The sequence below is a fragment of the Aquila chrysaetos genome, chromosome 2 (assembly GCF_900496995.4).
Source record: "Aquila chrysaetos chrysaetos chromosome 2, bAquChr1.4, whole genome shotgun sequence".
Classification (NCBI taxonomy): Eukaryota; Metazoa; Chordata; class Aves; order Accipitriformes; family Accipitridae; genus Aquila; species Aquila chrysaetos.
In genome coordinates, this window is record NC_044005.1 from 17,263,286 (window position 1) to 17,284,986 (window position 21,701).

At 41.5% G+C, this 21,701-nt stretch overlaps 1 protein-coding gene across 10 annotated transcripts in view; it reads left to right on the plus strand.

The window, feature by feature from the left end:
• The window catches only part of SYNE3 (spectrin repeat containing nuclear envelope family member 3), an 87,444-nt gene that overhangs the window by 53,335 nt on the left and 12,408 nt on the right, over window positions 1–21,701 (plus strand). For 9 of the 10 annotated variants that reach the window (XM_030006784.1, XM_030006741.2, XM_030006750.2 and 6 more), the window contains 9 exons: window positions 378–560; window positions 827–970; window positions 1,973–2,107; window positions 3,075–3,236; window positions 3,977–4,140; window positions 5,096–5,219; window positions 5,395–5,550; window positions 6,261–6,410; window positions 7,730–7,768. In XM_030006784.1, the coding sequence (XP_029862644.1) occupies window positions 378–560; window positions 827–970; window positions 1,973–2,107; window positions 3,075–3,236; window positions 3,977–4,140; window positions 5,096–5,219; window positions 5,395–5,550; window positions 6,261–6,410; window positions 7,730–7,768 (1,257 nt within the window). The other variant, XM_041121840.1, reaches the window with a different exon arrangement.

Below are 21,701 nucleotides of genomic sequence, written 5' to 3' on the forward strand. Positions count from 1 at the left end.
TGTCATCCCTGTGAACTCCAGAATAAATGTGTCTGTGAACAGGGATGTAGATTATCCTCAGGATGAGCATTCAAGCTGTCCTTTCTGTTGGTTGTTTAGGCCTCTCCTCTGCACAGACAACTCTTTCCATAGTACAGCTTTCCTCTATTTCTGTTCACAAAATGGATGCAGTCCTGGTGCTTCTAACATTATCAGGAAGACTTTTCCTTTAACTGGGCACTGTCCAGGTACCTTCTGTTACCCCTTGTCGGCCCAGCATGCTGTTTTTACCTGAATTTGTCATACTGCTTTCGTTGTGTGACTTGTGTGAGAACAATATGGTTAAAAGATTTTAATTTTTTTGGTATGATTTCACTGGAAGAATTTTTCTCCTTTAGGCTGCTCTAGCTGAAAGCTCCCAGTTCAAAGAGAAGTTGGTGACATTACAGCTGAAGAAAGATTTGCTAAATAACGTCCTTGGTGAGGAAAAAGCAAAGTCTTTCCTGCAGGAAGTAGCTGAAGCTTCAAAGGAGAGAGAAATTCTACATAAAAGTCTGCTGCAAAGCAAGAGCAAACTCCAGGTAAGCTTCCAAGCCTATATACAGTCTTTGCCTGTGACAAAGGCAATGATCAATCTTTTACTAAGCCAGTTTTATAGATAAAAATTTAGTACTAACCAGCTGTGCCCAATCCCTTTTCCTAGGTTGATCAAATATTCAAATAAATTTGTGGTTTGTTGCAGAGTGTAGCTTGGTGTTTGTTCTGAGTATGAAATGGCCATTGACAAAAGATGATGCCAAGGGATGTATGTTGAATGCTGGATCTTTTTTCTTCTTTCTCCATCTAGAATTTGATATCACAACATAAGGACTTTGACGCTGCTTTCACACCTTTACAGAAGAAATTAACTGCCATCAAAGCCAAATTAGATCTAGAGAAGGAACCACGGCCTGACCTCTTGGGTAAAAAAACACAGCTCCAGAGACTGCAGGTACATTACAGTAATGTTTGACCATGATATCCTCAGTTAATTGTGGTCCTGTTTGTTCATATTTTATTAGCATTAGGAATTCAGTACCTTGTCCCCTCAATTGATTGTGTGTTAGATAATTTCATTTGGTCCAGTTTATAGCATGGAGTAGATGATATTGCAGCAATGCAGCTGAAGAACTGGCAGACTGGGCTTGAGGGAAGGAACAAGCAGCTGGAAGCTGTTGGTGCCACACCTTCTTGGGCTAGTTTTATTGCTAAAGAAAATGTATCCTGATACTTCCCACTAGGAGTGAAACTGCACAAGACAACCTGAACCAATTGAACTCCCTCCAAAAGCAGGGAGTTTCCATTGTCCCACCTCCTCCTGCATCCCCCCCTTCCTGCTCTTTATCTTGTCACAGCTTTGACACGTGCTGGATTTACTCCCCAGGCTAATTCAGCTGGCTGAGATAAGAAAAAAATAATATCAGAAAAAGATGATCACTTTCCACTTGGTTAGTGTTTGGAACTGGTTCAGCAAAGGGTCCAACATGCAGTAGAGCCTGCTCAAGGCATGCAGTGGGACTACATAGCTGGGAGAGGGGAGAGAAGAGCAGGAGGGGAAGAGAGAGGGGATGTGACTCTTCATTTTCACCGTGGTGAGCTACGGTGATTCAGCCACTTCACCCTTGGTGACCACAGAGGTGTTATCATCACAGTCCTTTGCAGTACTTAGCTAATTATAGTATGTCTCCTCTGGCAGCTTTTCAGCAGCTTGTCGTCTTGTCTTTGTTATCTTACATGGTAGCATGTAAGAATATCCAACCATTTCTTTCAGAAACATTTACTTCTAGACATCAAAAAAATTAATTTTCTTAATGATAGTGGTTGATTGGTTTGGGGTTTTTTCCCCCCTCACGCTGTCAAATGTGTTTTAGTGTATACTTTTAGTGTATGTTTTGTGGGGGTCCATGCCACATCTAGCACATTACCCATATGGAATCTGTCTTTTCCTCTGCAGATGATTCAAGATGACTTGGCAGAGCTTGCGATTCAAATGGAGGAGGTAGAGAAGCTTGTTCAGTCAAATACCACACACAGACATGAAATGAATCAACTTTCATCTGACTCTCAGGCCCTGAAGAGATCATTGGAGGTAACATAAGGGAGAGTTTTTAGTTGCCTGAGGAGTTGTCAGTTGCCACTATTTAAAAATATAAAAAAAATCTTGGAGCATATGAGATTATATGCTTTGAGTGACAGATATTTTGAGGGGAAAAAAGCACTGAATTCTTAAGACTTTGATAACACTTCCAGGATTCTCTGATTAACTGTAATGTGATTTCCCTTTGGGATAGGATACCATCCACACAGATTTTATATCCATATAAGTTATTTCTGGAGTGGGCCTGAGATTTCTGACCAAAAGACCTCATAGTTACATTATCATGGAGGTGTTTGGACTTCTTCACAGATTCCTGGATAGTGTTTTTGTATCAAACTGTTTGGGTTTTTTATAGCTTTGTGACCTAAAAGTTAATGAGAGAAAAGTGTTGCAATTGCATAATTACTTGTTTTGAAGTGAGGCATTTTGTAGCTTGTAAACATAGCTATAAAAGGACCTCCAAAGCAGTCTTAGAAGATATTATTATGAAATTACCTTAGTTATGCAGGTCACCATAAAAATACATATGATAAAGTGTTACCCTAATATGCACTGTGGAATTCTAGTTTCAATCTCAATAACCCCATTTATTGCTGAACTGGACTTCTGCCAAAAAGGTCTGTACAGTCATTTCTGATTCAGGGAGTATAAGATGTATTTAATATTGACTGGTGTATAAAAAACCCAACCATATTCTTTATTCTGTTCCAGCTGAAAAGGGAGGGAGCTACTCTAGTGCTTAATGCCCCCCCCATGTGGTTGAATTCAGGCCTGCAGGAGCTTGTAGGTGTTTTCTGTGCCACTGATGCTAAAGGATACAGGTTTTTTGTGTCTCATTAACAGATGTTTTTTTCCTTTTTGCCCGTGAGATTCTGTGCCAGTAGTCACAGTGTTAGATCCAGTAATGAAACTGCTTTTTGTCTGTGTTTAGTTGCTGACATATTTTTATCATTTGTAGATGATGATACAGCAGAGTGAAGAGCACGTTCAGAAGCATTGGGCATATAATGACAAACTCTCTGACCTCCAGCAGTGGATCACAGTAACCACGGAGAGGATTGACTCCTACCGGGGTGCTGATGGAGAGCAGAACACGGAGGGCAGGGTGGCAGACCTTGAGGTGAGAAAAGCATCTTAGTGTAAGATGTTAATTATTCACTTTGCAGTATTCAGACAAGAAGGGCGGAGGTTTACTAGCGAGATTTTCCTGGTTGGGGAGAGTAATGATGGTTTGTTCCTCATGCAATAACTGTTGGTTGCTGCTGCCTCCCTGCTTTGCCCTGTGCTGTAGGATGTGGAGCTAGGTAAAAGACAAGAACAGTGAGAAATGGCTAAGAACTGTTGAGATGGATAAAGTATTGTCAAAGGATAGGTGGTTTTAAAAAGAGCTCTTCCCACCAGGGTGATCTCTCTGGACAATACCTACCTTTGCCTGTATGTACTCATTGATACATTGAACATTATTACCCTGTTAGCTAACCTTATACTGTATTGAACTGAGCTGTTCCACAGCTGTGAGCTGCTAGCTTTTCCCTGTGTAGCAGTATTTTGCATGCTAGGTTCACTCTGGCAGGTTACTTAGTGGCAGTTTTTGCCTTTGTATGGGAAACCAAGATATCTCATGGGAAGGCTACGGAAGGGGTGCATTGACAGCTTGTGCCCTTTAAGTTTTTCCATCAGCTCTTTGACCCATGTTGGCTCTTTTCAAGAATCCACAGCATATTTTTTTTCCTGCTAGGTATGTTCTAGCTAGTGCCAACAGAACCAGCATAGTCCTGGACTGAACATGGCCTTCAGTCTGACATAGCCTCTGCTTTACCCAGGATACGTAGAAGTAACTGTAAGGGCTGTACGTTTCAGAGATGGCTAGCTGAGTTTCCAGATAAGGAGATCCAGCTGCACCTTGTGGAAGCTCATGGCCAGCTGGTCATGGAGAATTGTTCTCCAGAGGAGACTGCTCATGTCCAAGCAGAGCTGGATCAGCTGAAGGAGTCCTGGAGATCACTGAAGGAGATGGCAACTGGGTAAGTGTTTGTGTACATCTTCCTCATGTCCCTTCAAGGGGATGCTCTTTACTTCTATGTGACCAGACACACTTGATGCTTTAAGCTCTGTGCTGTGAAAGTGAACAGCTATATTACAATGCTAGGAGCAAATGAGATTTTAATAATTTGTAAACTGGGAATCATTACTTTCAAGAAAACCATTTTAGAGAATCCGAGGACCAGAGCAGTCTATGAAGCTGCCTTTACCTCATGCTTGGAGTAGGCAGTGTCTCCTTAGGACCTGGCTCACCATTGTGCAGCCAGTCCGTATCAGAGGAAATAGGACATAGACTGGGTGATTTCTGCTGTTCTGCCTCACCTTCCTGTTCTCCTCGCTGTCTGATCTGGAGATATCTCCAAAGAGTCTATATCTGCACTGGGATTTGTGCCTTTTGGAAACCTGCAAGAGTATAAACAGAGCTGAAATCCTCTCTTAGCTGGCAAATGTGGACTTAATTTATTTTGCCCTCGCTATGCAGTGTCAAACTGCTGCTCATATTTGCTAGTCTGTATTAAAATTTAATACTGTGCTACGTGTGTGAGTATATTCGTACATGGTGTCAGAATAGGCATAAAAATGGAATAACTAAATTGAGGAAGACTTGATTGTACTGCCTGCTGTTACCAGACTGGAAGGTATATTGTCAAGGTAGTATTTTTTTTGGTCCCTCACTCCCCTGAATAAAAGAAAACAAAACACTTGGAAATGTTAGAACTAGAGGACTGGTGCTACTTTGAGATACTCCTGTCTTGATCTTATTTTGTTAAAAAGATGTTGGAAATAACTTTAATATTAATAGTGCTATTAATAGTAATAATAGTATAATAATAATAGTATTTCACCAGAGGTGTCCCCCATAACCCTGGTCAAAATGTGGATGTCTCATCATTATATATTTCACTGCACTGATGTCTCTGGTTTTGTGTTTTCAAGTCTTCTCAAAAACTGGCAGTTAAATAGACCAGTGACTGATAAGAAGAAAATAGCATTTGTGGACAGCAGATGGATGTCTGGACCTGCCTTCCGTCTTTTAGATGTAGATCCTGACCACAAGCAGGTGAGAGGGAGACTCCATATCTGCCTTCATATGAGCTTCACAAGAACAATTTTACTGGCTTCATCTGCTATTATGGGTTACAAAGTTGGAGGTTAAGATCTTGCAATCAGGCCTGCAGAGGAATCAACTGACATAACAGCAAGGGCTTTTTTGTTCTTGTTGTTTTGTAACTTAGGAGAGGATAGGAGAAGGGCAAAATACAAGCAGCCACTTGAAGCTCCTACACGACTTTGAAGAATGGTTACAAGGAGAAAACACCAAACTGACCAAAATTCTTGCTGCGACTTCAGCTTCCCCAGAGGAAATTAAGGCATGCCAGAGCAAACTGGAGGTTAGTTTTCAGGGGATGAAGATGGAGACAAAGTTGCAATAAGTGCAAATTCTTTCAGAATTAAAAACCAAACAAATGAAAAAACCACACGCACCCCCATAACCAACCAACAACCCACCCCCCTCAAACCAAACAAAAAAAACCCCCACAAAACAAACCAAAAAAACCCTAAAAATGAAAAAAAAAACCAAAAAAACCCAAACAACCCAACCTCAAACACTAGACTCTCTGCTTTAGGAGACTCTAGAGTAGATGAAGCTCTGGAATTTAGGACAAGTATTTGACCCCTTCTACTAAGAAAGGTCTGCCACAGCCAGAGTGGTAGAATGGAAGGGAGCACCCTGGCATCTAGCTGTCAGACTGGACATTTCCAGTGTGGTATGGCAAAGGTGTTCATTAAAAGAAGCTGATTAAAATCAGTGTCTGGTATTTGGCCTCATTCTTTCTCTTTCTGTTGAATATGGCCAGATGCAATGACAATGGATGCTGTAAGAAAGTAAACAAACAGAAATATCCAAGGCTACAGGAGTCCTGCAGATGAGTGGACCCTTTAATATAATTTCAGGCCAAAAAAGTGATAACAAAAATAAATGCACTATTCCAGAGTACCCAGTAGTTTGCTTTAGTACCACTGTTCTTTTGAATGCTAGATTTAAGAAGCGGGGTCTTCCTGAATTCTGAGCTGCTGCTGACCTTGTCTTTCCCTGCAGGAGTTGCAGTCTCGTGTGCCTGATGGTCAGCGTCTCTTTGAGGACCTCCTTCATCTTCATTCTGTTATTGGAAACTCTGAAGATCTGGAGGACCTGCGTTACCGATGGATGCTCTACAAATCTATGCTGAAAGAGTCCATGAGTTCACCGGTAGGTGACAACACTCAATTCACAGTCGCTGATCTCTGCCATTGCTCTTTTAGATTGCTTCACATTGCTAGTCATAATTCAACAGTGTGTCTGTGTGTCTGCTTAACCGAAACCTCCCTTAGTAAGTGCCATCCAAGACAGAAAAAACATAGCCACGTATTCATAAATATAAGCAGAAATATTCTTGTATTAGAGTTGTGCGCTATCTTTTTTCCTTTATAAGCAATCCTCAGAATATTTCTTAAAATGCAAGGTTCAAAACAGAATGACAATTGGCTGTTGTCAAAGATGCACCCAGTTGGGGACTGTGAGATGTTTGTGTGTGTGAGTATTTTGGATATACACCTACTTCTGGGCACTTGGATTTCTAGTTTTTTGCCCTTTTTCCACACAAAGTTCTCCACTGAATTATTTTTTTAAGAGGTCCTGCAGTAAGAATATATTTACTGTTTATTATTTGTGTTTCCTGCTGTGAGACAGTGATCAGAATAGCCACTGACTGAATGGACTCAGAAAGTAACTGTGCACAGAAGGACCTAGTGCTTTTTGAAATTGTCTTTATGGGCCAAGGATTTGGAATGAAATAAAGAGGAGGTATTTTAATGCAAGAACCAAATGATTAAAGAAGTTACCGAGTTCTTATGTATAAAAGACATGCTAAGGATGGCAGAATTCATCTCCATGTATAACATATTCCAGAGCATGCTAAAGATATTCCCATGTTCTTAGTGTCCACATACATAATTAAGATTTTTCTGGCTTAACTACTTATATTATGTGTTCAATTTCAACATACCTGAATCCGAGGATTAGACTTTACAGTACTTCCTGTATGCAAGTGCTTTGAAAGGTATCTGAACTCGAACACCTAAAATTTGAGGCACCTGAAAATTTTCTGCTTTGGGAAACCTTGTCTTCAAATCCAAAGCTTACTTAGAATACAAATACTTTAAAGTACATGGAAGGTAAGCATGACCTCTATTACTAAAGAACATATTTCTAAGAATTGTTTGCCATTGATTGTAATGATATGCTTTGTTGACCAAAACCTTGTGTAAGCATAAATATAGTCAATAGGTGTCAGTAAAGTCAAAGCTATTGCTGGGAGAACAGCTCATCTGATTCAAATGGTCAAACATTTCAGCTTTCTGCCTAATGTGTGTTAAAAAGCTCATTAAAAAAGAATCTCCTTCTCGTTCACTCTATCCAGATGACCATTTGAAAGAAACATCTGCCGACAGGTGAATACTCATTTGTAGGCTCCACTCTCCACTAGGATCTTAAGTTCATGCTGCTTTTCTTTTTTTTCTTTTAAACAGAGTCCTGGATCTTCAGAAGAACCAGACAGATTCAGAAAGGTATGACAGTTTCCTATCATTAAGCTAAAACATGTTTGATCAGACATTTTGCAGATAATTATTTTAAATTAAACTTTTCTAAAGATTCTTGAGATTAATTTGCTTATTAAGAGCCTCTCTTCTTTAAGAGGTTTATTTTCTCCAGATTTTAAAAGGAAAAATATTACAGAGTTTTTACTCTTGAGCTATGCTTAGTGCATCTCTAGAAGCTAAATATCCGTCTCCTAGGAGAGTAGAGGAACTCAGTTTTTATACATCTACATGAACTTAATTCATTTTCCAAAATAGCCTAAGGAAAAGCCCAAATCTCTCTCTAAAGGATTTAGGGGCCAAGTGCCTTAAATAATTTTGAAAATGAGACTTCAAATTCTTTAGACACTTCTGAAAAAATTGCTTTGGATCATTCAGCCCACCTTCTTTCTAATGCAGAAAAACAGAGAAAGTAAAGAGATTTATCTAATGTTATTAGACTAATCCTTATTCTAAGCAGCAGAATTCCTCCCATGAAGGATTTTCTTTTGGAAGTGATGACATAAGAAACAGAAGCAGTACAGGAGACGATAACGAGAAGCTTAAAAAAACCCAAATGCTGCAAGTGTCTTATTAAACCCAAGCAGCATTTCTGATCCCATTTTCATAAAGTCAGCGCGTTTTTCTGTTGACCTGAGCAGTGTTGAACTGAGTCTTTTCTCTCTGTCACAATTCACTTTGTTTATAGACACTGTTAGCTTCTACTTTGTACTGTCACCTCACTTTCCGTTTGTTTTCAGAAGGAATAGAATAAGGCTTTATTTGCCCAACACAGAGTAGATTGGATGAATAACGTGTTGCAGGAACATAATCATATCATCATCTTAAGCTAAATCAAACCCTTGATTTCTCCTGTTGCAACATCTCTTTAGAAGAGACCAATACTTAAAGGGTGCAGTATAGTGCACTTCTAGTATGGCCAGAAATCAAGACTTTGCTCATTCCAATGAGATATTCCTCTGGTATTCAAATGTGGAGTAGCATCTCCAATATTTTTCCCCAGCAAAATACTGACCAATTTAAGGTAGTTTTCACACATCCCTTGAGTAGTTTTGGCCACAGTTCAGGCTTCCTGAAAATCCCCAAAGAGTTTCTGTTCTTGCCTGTCTGGTTTAGCATTAATTGTTCGGTACTGTTGGTCGTCCAGTAAGGTCACCAGAATTTTTCAGGCTGGAAAAACAATATGACATTTTAATACTTGGTGTAGAGGCAGCCAAGCATTAGTAGTGCTGCTTTTCCATAGAAGAGGACTAAAGGGATATTCCAGAAGACCAACAAAGGAATTTTCTGCTTTTGGGTTGTTTGTAGCGGGGAAAAAAACAAAACAAAAGCTTTAGGCATAAGCACATCTCCACTGCACAATTAGATACCATTTTTTAATTCATCTGTCCCACCTGCCTTGGGGTAGGTGGTATTTATTCCTCCCTGCCTTCTCCAAAGGAGACTAAAGTCTTCAGTTAATTTTCAAGGATACTGGAATAACATAATGGCAGGCAGCAAACATTTGTCAATTAGGCCTACAGCAAGAGCACCAAAAAAGCATTCGATGAGTTTTAAATAGCTACTAAACACAAACAAAGAGAAACAGCTCAGGGTGGGAAGGAACGAAGAACTGAAATACCTCATAAGCATGAAGGAAATGGCTCCCATTGCACCAACAAGTAATTTGCAGTTTCCCTTCAGCCAGTATGAATGTTGCAGTAACTTAACACCTTGCTCACTTCAGTGTGATTTTGCTGACTTCAGAGCCTTCATTCTATATTTAAACAGTGTCACTACAATGAGAATCCAAGTACTGTAGGCAGAGGTGTCTTTTTTTCATTCAGGCTAAGGCTTTTATCAGGATGTGAGCCTGTGTTCCCATAAGATTGTTGAGCACCACTTAAGAGAATGAGAAAATAATGTTGATCCCCTTTGGGTGCCTCACTGTTCAGGTTGAGAGAAGGCAAAAAGCAAATCAGCTGCAGAATTTGTGGCTTTGGAGTTTATTTTAAATTCACATTTAACACCTAAAGTATGGCTAGAAATGAAAGAAAGATTAGGCAAAATATTTTTGTATGTTTTGAATATCCTTTCAAAACCATGGTGAAGGAAACCATCTACTCTGAGAGAATGACTGATCTTGGGAGTTAATACCTGCAGAAAGTACACGTGGTTGGTGGCTGTATCACTGTGCTTGCAACATCCAGTGAGTCTGCAACCAATGGGATCAGGTTATCTCTAATTTGTCAGCTCCCTCATGCTTTCGGGTCACACAAAATCAGCAGTGGTGGCAGAATTTCAGCTATTTTTGGACTGATCTCTGCTTTCTGCAACATGAGGTCCCCAGTGACTCTGCTTGTCTCTCCTGTTTGAGCTGTTTGCAGCAGCAGCAGATCAACTTGGAGAAGGGGAAGACCCAGCTGTGGCCAGTCTCATTCCAGTGCCTTCTGTTTTCATTACATTTCTAGCCTGCATGGCCAAATGCTGGGCAGAGTAGAGCTGCTATATGTATATTAAAGTGCTTTTTTTCTGATCATTGATCCTTTGCTGAGGACATGCCCCAGCCACTGGTGCCCTTAGGAACAGCAGTGATTGCAATGTGAGCGACTTCTTGTTGATTAACAAAAAACAGTTGCAGGAAATTGCACTGGCTGCAGTGAATTTTTAGCAGGTGCCAATGACAGAGCAATGTAGATGGATATTTCTGCAGGGCACCTAGCACACCCGAGGACATAAGCAAATGCTCAGTAATAACTATGATAAATGTTACTTTCAAAGGTTGGCTCCCAGCTACCTGAAAATATTCCATGAGCATTCTTAGCATAAATAGGAAGTCAAAGGCCCCTTATTTACAGGTCTAGGTAGCACTGTTCAATTTATTTTCTCAAGCGCCCAGGGTCATTACACTTCTTTGCTAAACAAATGATTCTGGCTTTATTGTTTGTACAAACAAAATAATTAGGATTCATTACATCAGTGGTCAACTAATTGCTTCCTTTGAGATTCTGCTAAGAGTAATCTCCTATAGCACACAGGCAGAAGGAACGTGTAATTTAATCTTATTTAGAGACACCATTGATCTGGAGTCAATCAAATTAATGCAGTCATTCAGGAAACTGTGCAAAGCAGGAGCTGCCACAGCTTGCCAGGAAGAAAACAGTAATGAGTTCTGCTCTGCTCGAGTGCAGATATGACAGGAATTCTTCATGGCAGAACGTCACATCACAGAAATGCACAGCATCGTGTGTACATGCCTGTGTTAGTGGTGCCTCTCTATTGAAAGTACGCAGCCCATTTGTTTTTCTGAAGTCCGGCTGTGTGTTAGCCACTTGAAATCTTCTGTACAATTACATTCTTAGTAAAATTGAAAAGACTCATTAAAAGGTATCTTTCCCTCAGTTTTCAGTATCTCTTTTATAGATATAGAAAATATCTCTCCATATTTTTTTCATCACTGTGCCTATAAGCCTGTGCCTGCCTGCTTTAGGAATTATGCCATGGCCCAGACACAGGAAGAAGGGCATCTTACCATTCAAAATTAGCAGATAGACTTATTTTCCCTCAGTAGTGATGTTTGCTCAGAAATGAAACTTAGGCAAAAAAATAAAAATCTGAAAAATTCTGGCTCCCTCTTCCTAACTCTGACCCACTGTTAAGTATGCTGTGCCACACAGCATCATCCCCTTCCTTCTCCAGCAGGCCCACCAGCTTCCCTTCTTGTTACTGCACCTGTGAGACTGTCTGCCTGTCTGTGCTTATTTCTGTAGGTTTTGTGTTGTTTACCGATCTACCTTAGAGCTTTCCCAAATGCTAGAAAACAGGGACTCTTTGTTTCTCTTTTATCTGGTTCTGCCACTTCTGTGTCTTGCCAATGCTCTCCCTCTACAGTAGTACTGGTGCAAGATGGAGAAGACATCTTGCTTCCCAGGACACCTGGTTCTTACTTTCTGTTAATTTTAACGTGATATTAGCTAGGTATGTGGTTGGTGGCCCCTGCTTGCTTTGTTGAAAAGATGTGTCCTTTAGTAGCCTACCATGTTGTGAAGTATTTGCAGATTTTCACTAAGGAGATAATTCAGAATTATTTTCTCAGCAGATATAATTTTACCTCCTAACTGAAAGGTAATGAGAGAGAGATTTATTGACGAATAGCAGAATGAAACCAATTTCCAGTATATACTTGAAAAATGTTTTTAACACTACTGCAGAAAGCACGGTAGGAGAAAAATCTTGTAATCGATACCTCAAATTGTATATGTATTAGTTTTTTAAAAGTAAGCAATCACATTTTTAAATTACTTAAATAAAATGCTAATAATATTCAAATTATATATGATGACTGATGAAGTTTAAGAAAAGTTTAATCTTGACTTGAGAGAAGTCACTAGTAAAGCAGTTGGAAACATACATTGTTGACGTGATAAACCAGCTTTTGATGTCAGTACCTTCTTCTACAGGTTCCAGAACATGTTGTCTTTATTTCAGTTTTCATTCTTTCTATGGCCAATTTAATTAGTTTATTTCAAATTGCAAGGCTGAGTGGAAGTTGGAAATTGGGAGAAGTTTGGTTTACTTCTTTGCCTTCCTGAATAAATATAGAACACTGATGTCTCCTACTAAATTTCAGATACACTGACTGAAAAGTCATCCAGTTACTAGCTGCCGATAACTCCCCTTCTAAAAGTAGTACAGCATTGCTCTTAAGTACAAAATGTATTTATTGGGATAAAATGTATTGCTTATGAGTGTATTTAAAACTGGTGGAGTATTCCTGTGGTTTTAACTGAATTCAATTAAATTCAATGAGCAGCTTAGCCCCTCAGAGGTGCTCACTCACTCCCCTCACAGTGGCACGTGGGGGAGAATCAGAAAGGTAAAAGTGAGAAAACTCATGGGTTGAAGTAGAGAGAATTTAATAAGTAAAAGAAGGAAACAAAGAAAAACAAAACCAAGGAAAGCAAGTGATAAAAAAAACCAACAGTGGCTCACCACAAGCAAACCGATGTCCAACCAGTCCCCAAGCAACAGCATCCCTGGTAAAACTCTGCCCTCCCCTCCCCCCCCCTAGTTTTTATTGCTGACTATGTTGTCATATGGTAGGAAATATCCCTTTGGTCAGTTGGGGTCAGCTGTCCTGGCTGTGTGCCCCCCAGCCTACTCACTGGCAGCAGTGTGAGAAGCAGAAAAGGCCTTGACTGTGTGTAAGCACTGCTCAACAATGACTATAACACGGGTGTGTTGTCAACACTGTTCTCATCACAAATCTAAAACACAGCCCCATACGAGCTACTCTGAAGAAAGCTAACTCTGTCCCAGCCAAAACTTGTACAATTTCCACCCCTTATTCCATACCATGTACATCATGCTCAGGTCCCACACTATCCAATACATGCTCATTAACCTGCCACACCCACCTTCCTGTCCTTTGATATATATATATATATATATATATACAGATATCATTCACTCAGGGTTACCCCTCTAAAATGTCCACAGAATGTCCTTTGAGTTCATTTAGTGTATGACTTTGGGCTCCATCTGTTGTAATGCTCATTCAGGACAGGAGAGAGTGTGTTGTGTTTTTGCACAGTGAAGCCAGCTCACATTGTGTCACTGCTGCACTTGCACGATGCAAGGTATCATCCTTACAAAATTCATTCTTCATTAGTTCAAGTAACTCCTGTTGTAATAACTTTGACATATTGCAGCCACAGCAGTGGCAACATACAGCATCGCATAATGAGGGCATCATACAGCAGTAACATCATTCAACTCAAATCATGGGTTATTTTTACCCGAGTAAATCTCCTTGTTGTACACGTTGGACTTCCTCATCCTTTTGTATTACCCACCACGTACACGCAGGTCCTTGAGCAAAAGCAGTGCCACAAATGGGTTTGCCTTTTCCTGAGGAAAGATTAACCCAGACTGTCTTTCCCAGCCAGTTCCTTATGTGTACTATGGGAACTTTATCACCCTCACAGTCCGCAGGGGTTTCAATTGAGCAGAGCCAAGTCAGTTGGCAGATCCTGTAGCGTTAATTGGCCAAGTGGCTTCTGCTAAATTTGTATCCCAATGCCTGAATGTCCCAGCACCCAAGATGCTGTTTGGTATGGGCAAGGAAGAAGACGTATTCTTTTGGGGTTGCTGTCACTGTTGGGGCAGCTGACACAGGTATGTAGGGAGGGAGTGAGATTCTCTTCAAATTCCTGGAGTTGGCTGGCCAGTTCATCCACAGTTGGTGCCTCCATGTCTGTCCAGCTCATTATTGCCAGAGTGCTGGTGTATGATGTTGGTGCACTCGCACGAACTTCCACCACATGGTCTGTGTGCACTGGACTTCATCTGGGTCTTTGGATGCCTGGTTGTTGTCCAGGTTGCTGTCCTGTTGTCCAGATCACCTCCACCACAGCTAATTCTCTCAGATACTGGATACCTCTCTCAGTGGTCGTCCACTTGCCTTGGTTACTTGCAAGGTCTTCCTTGAAGGAATTTCTTTTATGCTCGGCAGGAGCCACCTCCAGAGGCCAAGGACAGCTGCCCCTTCCCTTTGTCAATGGCCTTGTCCCTAGCAAGTGACAACAGCTGCTGGGCTTCCTTACCCTCTAATTCCTGACTATTGGCCCCAGTATCCAACATCGGAGCAACCAGCTAATAATTTGCTCACCTGCGTGACTGCTGAAATCTTTTTGCATATTTCGCAACTCACTTAGGGACAGGGCTCGGGTGGTTTCTGGCTCGTTTATGATTTCAGTCTCTTCCCCCTCCTTTTCTTGTGACTGCTCTGCTGCAGAACAGGCTGTCTCTTCTGAGTCTTCCTCCTGCTTCCTCCTACGAGAAGCTTCTTCCTCCCTTAGTGAATGAGTTGACTTCTGCTTCCATTGTTTCTTCTTGACTATACGGGTGACTGATATAGATGAGGGTTGGGTCTCTGGTTTATCCCTAGTGTTTGTCTGTATGTCTGCAGATCCTTCTTCCCCTTGAGGGTGCTGAGCAATGTTCAGTAGTGGTCAGTAGGCAGAGGCCAGGTCCCAGCACAGTGCTGTAAGTTGCATCTCTTTGGCACTGCCAGGGGCAGAGTATCCTTTTTTCAAATTCTGTCAGTTTATCGGGATCCCGCACTTGTTCAGGGGTGAAGTCCCAGACCACTGGAGGTGACAACCATTCTACATACCTGCCCATATTCTCACACACACCTTGCCACCTATAACCACACTGCCTCAGGGCATATCTCTGTGTGGTGTTCCTAAATAGTTGTTTAACCTTAGGAAAAGCCAGAAACAGATTCCTGAGACATACTAATAGGAGCATTTTAATTATCCAAGGATGTTCAAGATACTGAAGAGTTACTTTAACAAGGCAGAAAACATCTACCGCACAGGAGAAGAAGGGGAAGGTGTCATTCTTTGTTTCCTCCACAAACTGGCTCTTGGAGAAGGGAAAAATACGTAATTGTTAAATGTCTCCATGAGATGGTTCCTGAAGTACAGGGATGGCATCAAGGCAAGGCCCGAACACCAGATTAGGCTCAAGGCCAGTGCTTTTATCATGGTTCTCCCAGGCAAAACACAATCAAGTGCTGCACAGCACAGCACACTGCAAAAGCCAAACCCAGCCTTTAACAAGCTCTCAAATTTGATGTACGCACAAAAAAGGGAGCGTGGCATAGATCAGATACAAGAGAACAAATAAGGCAACATTGCAACGAGCAACTGTTAAACAGATGTAATAATTGTAAGTTCCTTCTAACACACTATGGTCAAATTTGTTGTTATCTCAAACTTTTTGAGCACCGCATTCGGCGCCAAAAAGGACTGTTGTGTCACTTTCCCCGCAGTGGTATGGGGGAGAGAATTGGAAGGGTAAAGGTGAGAAAACTCGTGGGCTGAGATAAATACAGTTAAATAAGTAAAAGAAGGAAACAGAAAAACAAAACCAAGAAAAACAAGTCATGCAAAAAGCCTCAAGGGCTCACCACCAGCTGATTGATACCCAGCCAGTACCTGAACAACAGCAACCCTGTCAAAACTCTGCCCCCGCTCTAGTTTTTATTGCTGAGCACAATGTCATACAGTAAGAAATATCCCTTTGGTCGTTTGGGGTCAGCTGTCCCGGCTGTGTCCCCTCCCAACTTCTTGTGCCACTCCAGCCTACTCGCCGGTGAGGCATTGTGAGAAGCAGAAAAGGCCTTGGCTCTGTGTAAGCACTGCTCAGCAAGAACTGAAACACGGGTGTGTTATCAACACTGTTTTCATCACAAATACAAAACACAGCCCCATACAAGCTACTCTGAAGAAAATTATCCTAGCCAAAACTAGTACAACTGGCTTAAAAACCTTTCACCCTGGTCTGAACCTTTTGCAAATACTTCGCTTGTCATATTTAAGAAACTAAGTGTAACTCGCTGCTTGCCGCTGGATATGAAAATGTGCTTCAAAATTACCTCACTGAAAGGTTGACCTTCCGTATTCTCATAACATGGAACTAAGATATTTTTAGTGACCCATCTGACCTACCACTTTACTAATCTTCCACAGTGCTTCCTAACTTTTATCACATGTCAAACACTTTGCAGATAAAAAGAAAGTAGTTTCCACTACTTACGTGCTGAAGATGGGACGAAACCAGAGGCTTCTTCTGCTTGCTTAGGCCTGGAGAATTATAGAAATCAGTGCCACTAACAGATCAGGCTGTAGCCTTTGTCCTGTGGCATGCTTCTCCTAAAAGCATGTCATGTTGTATATGCACACAGAAGCTAACCTTTATAAATCCGTTTCTGTCATAATAGCATATGGCACAGTACTTAGTTCTAAGCGACTTTGCAGCAGAAATTCTGAAATATCTGCCATATGTGACTGCTGAAATCTCTGATACAAACTGCTGGCTTTTCCTTGTTTTCTGTTTCTTTTAAATGAAGCCTTCATCAAAGATTCTAGCTTATCATCCAGCCGTGTTGAGGTACTCCAGAATCTCCCCTAAGGGAGAAAAAATAGCCTGTAATTTGCCTGTACACTTACTTATTTACGTACACACACTTAGGCTTTTCAGAATTGAAAAGAACGTTAAGGTTGCAAAGTTAAGCAATCTGAAGATAGAAAATGTCAGAGCTAAAATTGCCTGTGTGACCTCAGTTAACCTTCCTTCAGCACATTTGTTCTGGTAGCTCTTTATGAGATGGAGAATGATAAGCACAGGATGCAAAGGTGTCCCAGCCATCCTTACTCATTCCTCACTGCCGGTTGCCTAACCTGGGCAGTGTTCGCATTTAGGAAAGTACAGTTCTGAACCCTCACTGTCATTTTGCAGAGGCTACATAACCTCTGATGGACAGTATCCAACTTTTAGTTCCTGCTGTGGTGTATGGGAATGAGCCACAGCTTTGCCCAAGAGGATGTTGGATGCTCAGTTCTATGGCTACAGTAGTATCCGACTCCCCCAAATTATTTCCCTCTTGAAAAGACCAGCTGTGATTTGCAATATGTTGCATATCTTACAGAGGGATACTCATGGCTCCGAGTTGAGAACTGATGAGGAGCCCAGCTCCAAACTATTTCACGTTGAGGTAAAAGTCCAATTTGCTTTGGTTCGAGAGAGCAGCCCGCACTCCCCCTGGAGCTGATCTCTTCTTGTTCACAATAACCTGCCTTTAAAACTTGGCTTTTAAAGTTTGTATAGGTCGAAGGGGAAACTGGAAGTGTCTGGAAGAAAGATTCACTGAGTGTTAACTAGATGGACAAGCTACATCAGGCTCAGGAAAATGCCTGAGCTGAAAGCAGTTGGAGGCTGAGAATATTAAGGAGAAATTATTTATGCTTGCCTTTAGTATCTACACATCTGCGCCGATTGCTGTAGAATATAGGATACTAGAGCTGGGTACAGCACTGGGATGAAGCAGCATGGATGTTAGTGTCTTTGTCTGTATAGTGTCTATAGGACGCTGGGGCATTGGTCCCTTTATCCATGGGGAGAGCAGGAGTTTTCAGACAGCAGTGCATTTCCCAGGATAGTCTCTCAGAGAAATGTTCTAAAGTAAGAGGAATGAATCCAGACTAAATCTTTTTTCTCTGCTGGATCACTGATTCAGTGGTGGAGGTTTGATTTTTGTCAGGCGTGCTGGTGACATACAAGCAGCAGCAAAAACCCACTAATGAGCATGGTATATTCCTTTGCTCCCTCAAATAGCTAGATTAACTGTGTGTTTTCATATATCCTGGAATGTGGTCAATAGCAAACCAGGGAGCGCGCTGATTTTTAGCAAAACACTTCAGCAACTTACACAGGAATATTATGTAGCAAGTTCTGAAGTGCTTTTCTGCTGTTTCCCATCCAAGTGATTTTTCACGGTGCATTTGGTAAGGAGTTATTAACTGCAAACAGATTTAAGTGCTGAGGACTCCCTAGATCTAAACCAATGCTTGTCATTCAAACACCCCAACATGAATCAAGCACAAATGTGAATGTTCACAGCCAGTGCAGTTCATTTGGTAACAAGCATGCATTTAGCATTACACAAAACACAGCCGTCTACTCCTTGACAGTCGTTGCTTGTCCTGGTATTTTGAGGGAGAAGGGGGAGGACATTTATCCTTGATGGTGAACTTTAAAAGTATATTTTCTTTTAAAATGTCAACCTATTCCTTTTCCATGTGTGTTTCAAAAATGTCTCTGACACTTTGGCTCGATACCCAGGTATTCCAGCTGTTATTCTAAGATGGTGGAAATTAAAGTTCTGTTGACTTCACTGGAGCTTTGCCAGTTTTCCTCAGAGAAAGATTTGGTTTCAGAATATTTTGTGGAACCTAGACCTGACACATGCACTGCTGGCACTGTGGGTCCTGGGTAGTAGCTGTATTGATGCCAGTAGCTGGAGTGATTAGGGAAGGGGAATTCGACTGCGTAGCAAGGGTTGTGGTTCCCACCTTTGATCTCATATGGAAATGAAATGTTCAAACTGTCTTCTGCAAAGGTGGAACTGTGTCAGGCTGTCCTTTTCTAACCAAGAATGATGTACTAAAGGGTTGGGAGTGCCCTCCCGACTCCAAGTAGACTCGTACAGCCCTGATCACTCTGAGCCCAGCAGGGCAGAGGTTTGAACCTTGACCTCCTGAATTACCTGTTGGTGCCATAGTCTCAGGTCACCACAGCCTGAAAGCATCTCTCTCTCACAGCACAGACCTAAAAAAATACTTTGACTTAGTCTTAGGAAAATTGAAGTGCTGCTTTTTCACACTCAGAGAGGGAGTCAGTGCCCAAAACCTTCCCTGCTTTTTTCATCTGTATCATCTCTCCTATTACAAGTGACTGTGTCTCCTTCAAAATTTTCTATCCTTTAACACCTCTAGTAGTACTACCACCAAAAAAACCCCCAACCTATCACCAATTGTTCCAGCAAGCACAAAGCAACAGAACTAATGCAGGTTTCATGTGCACAAGAACCTGGGCCTATAAGTAATGAATCCATTTGTAAGGGTACCTGCTGAACTCCACGAATAAGTAGTTCCCAATCCTGACTTTATTTAGTTTTCTCTGTGCATAAACCTGCTGCAGACACTGAAGTGAATGGTAGATCTCCCATGCATTTCAGTGTGTGCAGGTTGGGGACCTCATATATTAAGGGCTTATCATTGCAAATTTGCTGAAAGCACCAAACCCTCACAGCTCATGTGTGCCCCATCTGCAGTCCTGCAGAGACATCATAATACCATGTTTGTGATAGCAAAGTCATTCCCATGGCAACAAATGGAGTCAGAAATACAAGACTCCAACCTTGCTGTGTGATCAAACAAAACAGAGAAACTGGGCAGCAAAGACAGAAGTTCATGAAACACAAATGCCTATAAACTCAGCAAGCAGGTAGGAGAGGAGCAGCAGATAAAGACAAAATATTTCTCCTTCTCTGAAGTTCTGCCCCCAGGCAAATGTCCCTCCACAGATTTTTCTAATGCTAGTATCTGCTATAGTTAGCCTGAGTATCTTACCCTGCAGAAAGCTCCAAGGAGAGCAAAAAATATCTTGTTAATAAAGCCATTTCACATTAATTCTTTCTGGAGAATGAGCTTTCAAAAGCAATACTATTTACAGCTCCTTCCAGTAGATCTAAACCCAAGGCACTTACTTAATAAATAACACTTCAATCTCATCCCGTTCCTTAGAGATGCATAAATAGTCTTTGCTTTAGAGATCAGGGCAGAGTTAGTGACCTGCTCTGAATCAAATGCTGGATCGGTAAAAGAATTGGGGTAGGAACAACATGAGTAGCTAACTGGTAGTGTGGTCATCTTAGGAAGCCAATGACAAACCTGAGCGACCATAAGACCCCTGCTCCCTGGGCTGTGACAGGAACAGAGATGAGGCACAGCTGGAAAAGCCCACTATTTCCCACCAGTTCATAGGCAGAAGGAGATAACTGGGAAGACAGGTGTTGCAGCTGGTCTGGTAATGAAAGAATAGTATCAGATTGAAGTAGCTTTCGAAACCAATGCTAAAGGATTGACAGCTGTAGAGCAAAAGTTTTAGGTGCTGCTAGGAAGACTGGTAGTCCTTCTCACAACTGTCAGTGAGAGGTGGACTTCTAATTCCCAGTTTGAGTTTGTGAGAACATTTTTTAGACTTCCAGCCATAATGAACTATTGAACAGTCAGTCGCAGGATCCTACCCTTTAACAACATCAGCATTAAGTCTTCTTATGTCTTAGTGGTAGCAGAAGGAGCATGGTTTGAACTATCCCAAGGCAGAGGTGAGACTGGTCTCATCTTCCATCAACAGAACTACACCTATTAATGCATACAAACAAACTTGTCCATGGCTTCTGGAACCTGGAAAGGGCCTTCTTCCTTATAGATGGGACGCTATAATAAATGTATTTGTCATATTGCTGCATATTATGGATGCAATGGATAATTAAGAATGAGAAATGGTCAATGAAAACAAGCTGTCAGTGACAGCCCATTGGTTTATACTGATTACACCAAGGAGTGGCTGTTTCATGGCATTACAGAGACAAGCCCAGAAAGCTCTGACCAAGAGCTGTGGCTGTTGCCCTTACGCATAATGGTTTTAGCATTGACTATGAACACAGAAGCCCTGCAGGTTTTGTTCAGCCTATAGGCTGATGAAATCCAGGGGAAATGAAGGATTTCAGGTCTGGACTCCAGGACTAGAGAAAGGAAAGTGCCATTAGTACAGCTACTTACGCCTGGTACTTTGACTAGTGTTTGAGAACAGATCACAGTAGGAGCAGATGACTCCTGTGATGCAGCCAGGTTGGTGAAGCTTTGATTTTGTGGATAAATGCTAGCTGTACCCAGGGAAGTTGCCCAACAGTGCTTAAAGTCTGTCCCACTTACACCCTGACAAGTACTCATTGCCCACTAACTACTGACAGTTCCAGTGTCCAGGGACCTGAGTTTTCATTGGCCTCAGTGAGCAAGTTACAACTCAGATACTGTGGGCCAGAAATGACAGAGCAAGCAGCTGTTGCTCTGCTGCGTCTACATCTGCCTGACACAATAATTAAATCTCATCAGCCATTTGATATAATGGAAGCAAACCAACTACAACAGAAGAAGGATTTCACAGCACAACTGTCTCATGATCTCTTAACTGCAGCTATATATTTGCCTTCATAATTAATTCTGTAAGCATATAGAGCTACAAGAGACTGAGAAATTTAGAGAGCAGTGGAAGAGATCCTTAAAAAGTAGCAAAAGGTGTAAGTAATTTCCTCTACCATCATTCTGCTCCTTATCTTCTCTGCTGGTGTTTCCCATGGACTATTCATGGCAGTGCTATAGTGGGACAAAGGCATTGCCTGCTAAGTCAAGCATCCAGTAGAGGCCAGAAGCCCTGATTTTGCTGCAGCACTGAGATCACCTGTGGCTTGAACACAACAAATTAACTTCCTCTTGTGGAAAACGTGGGT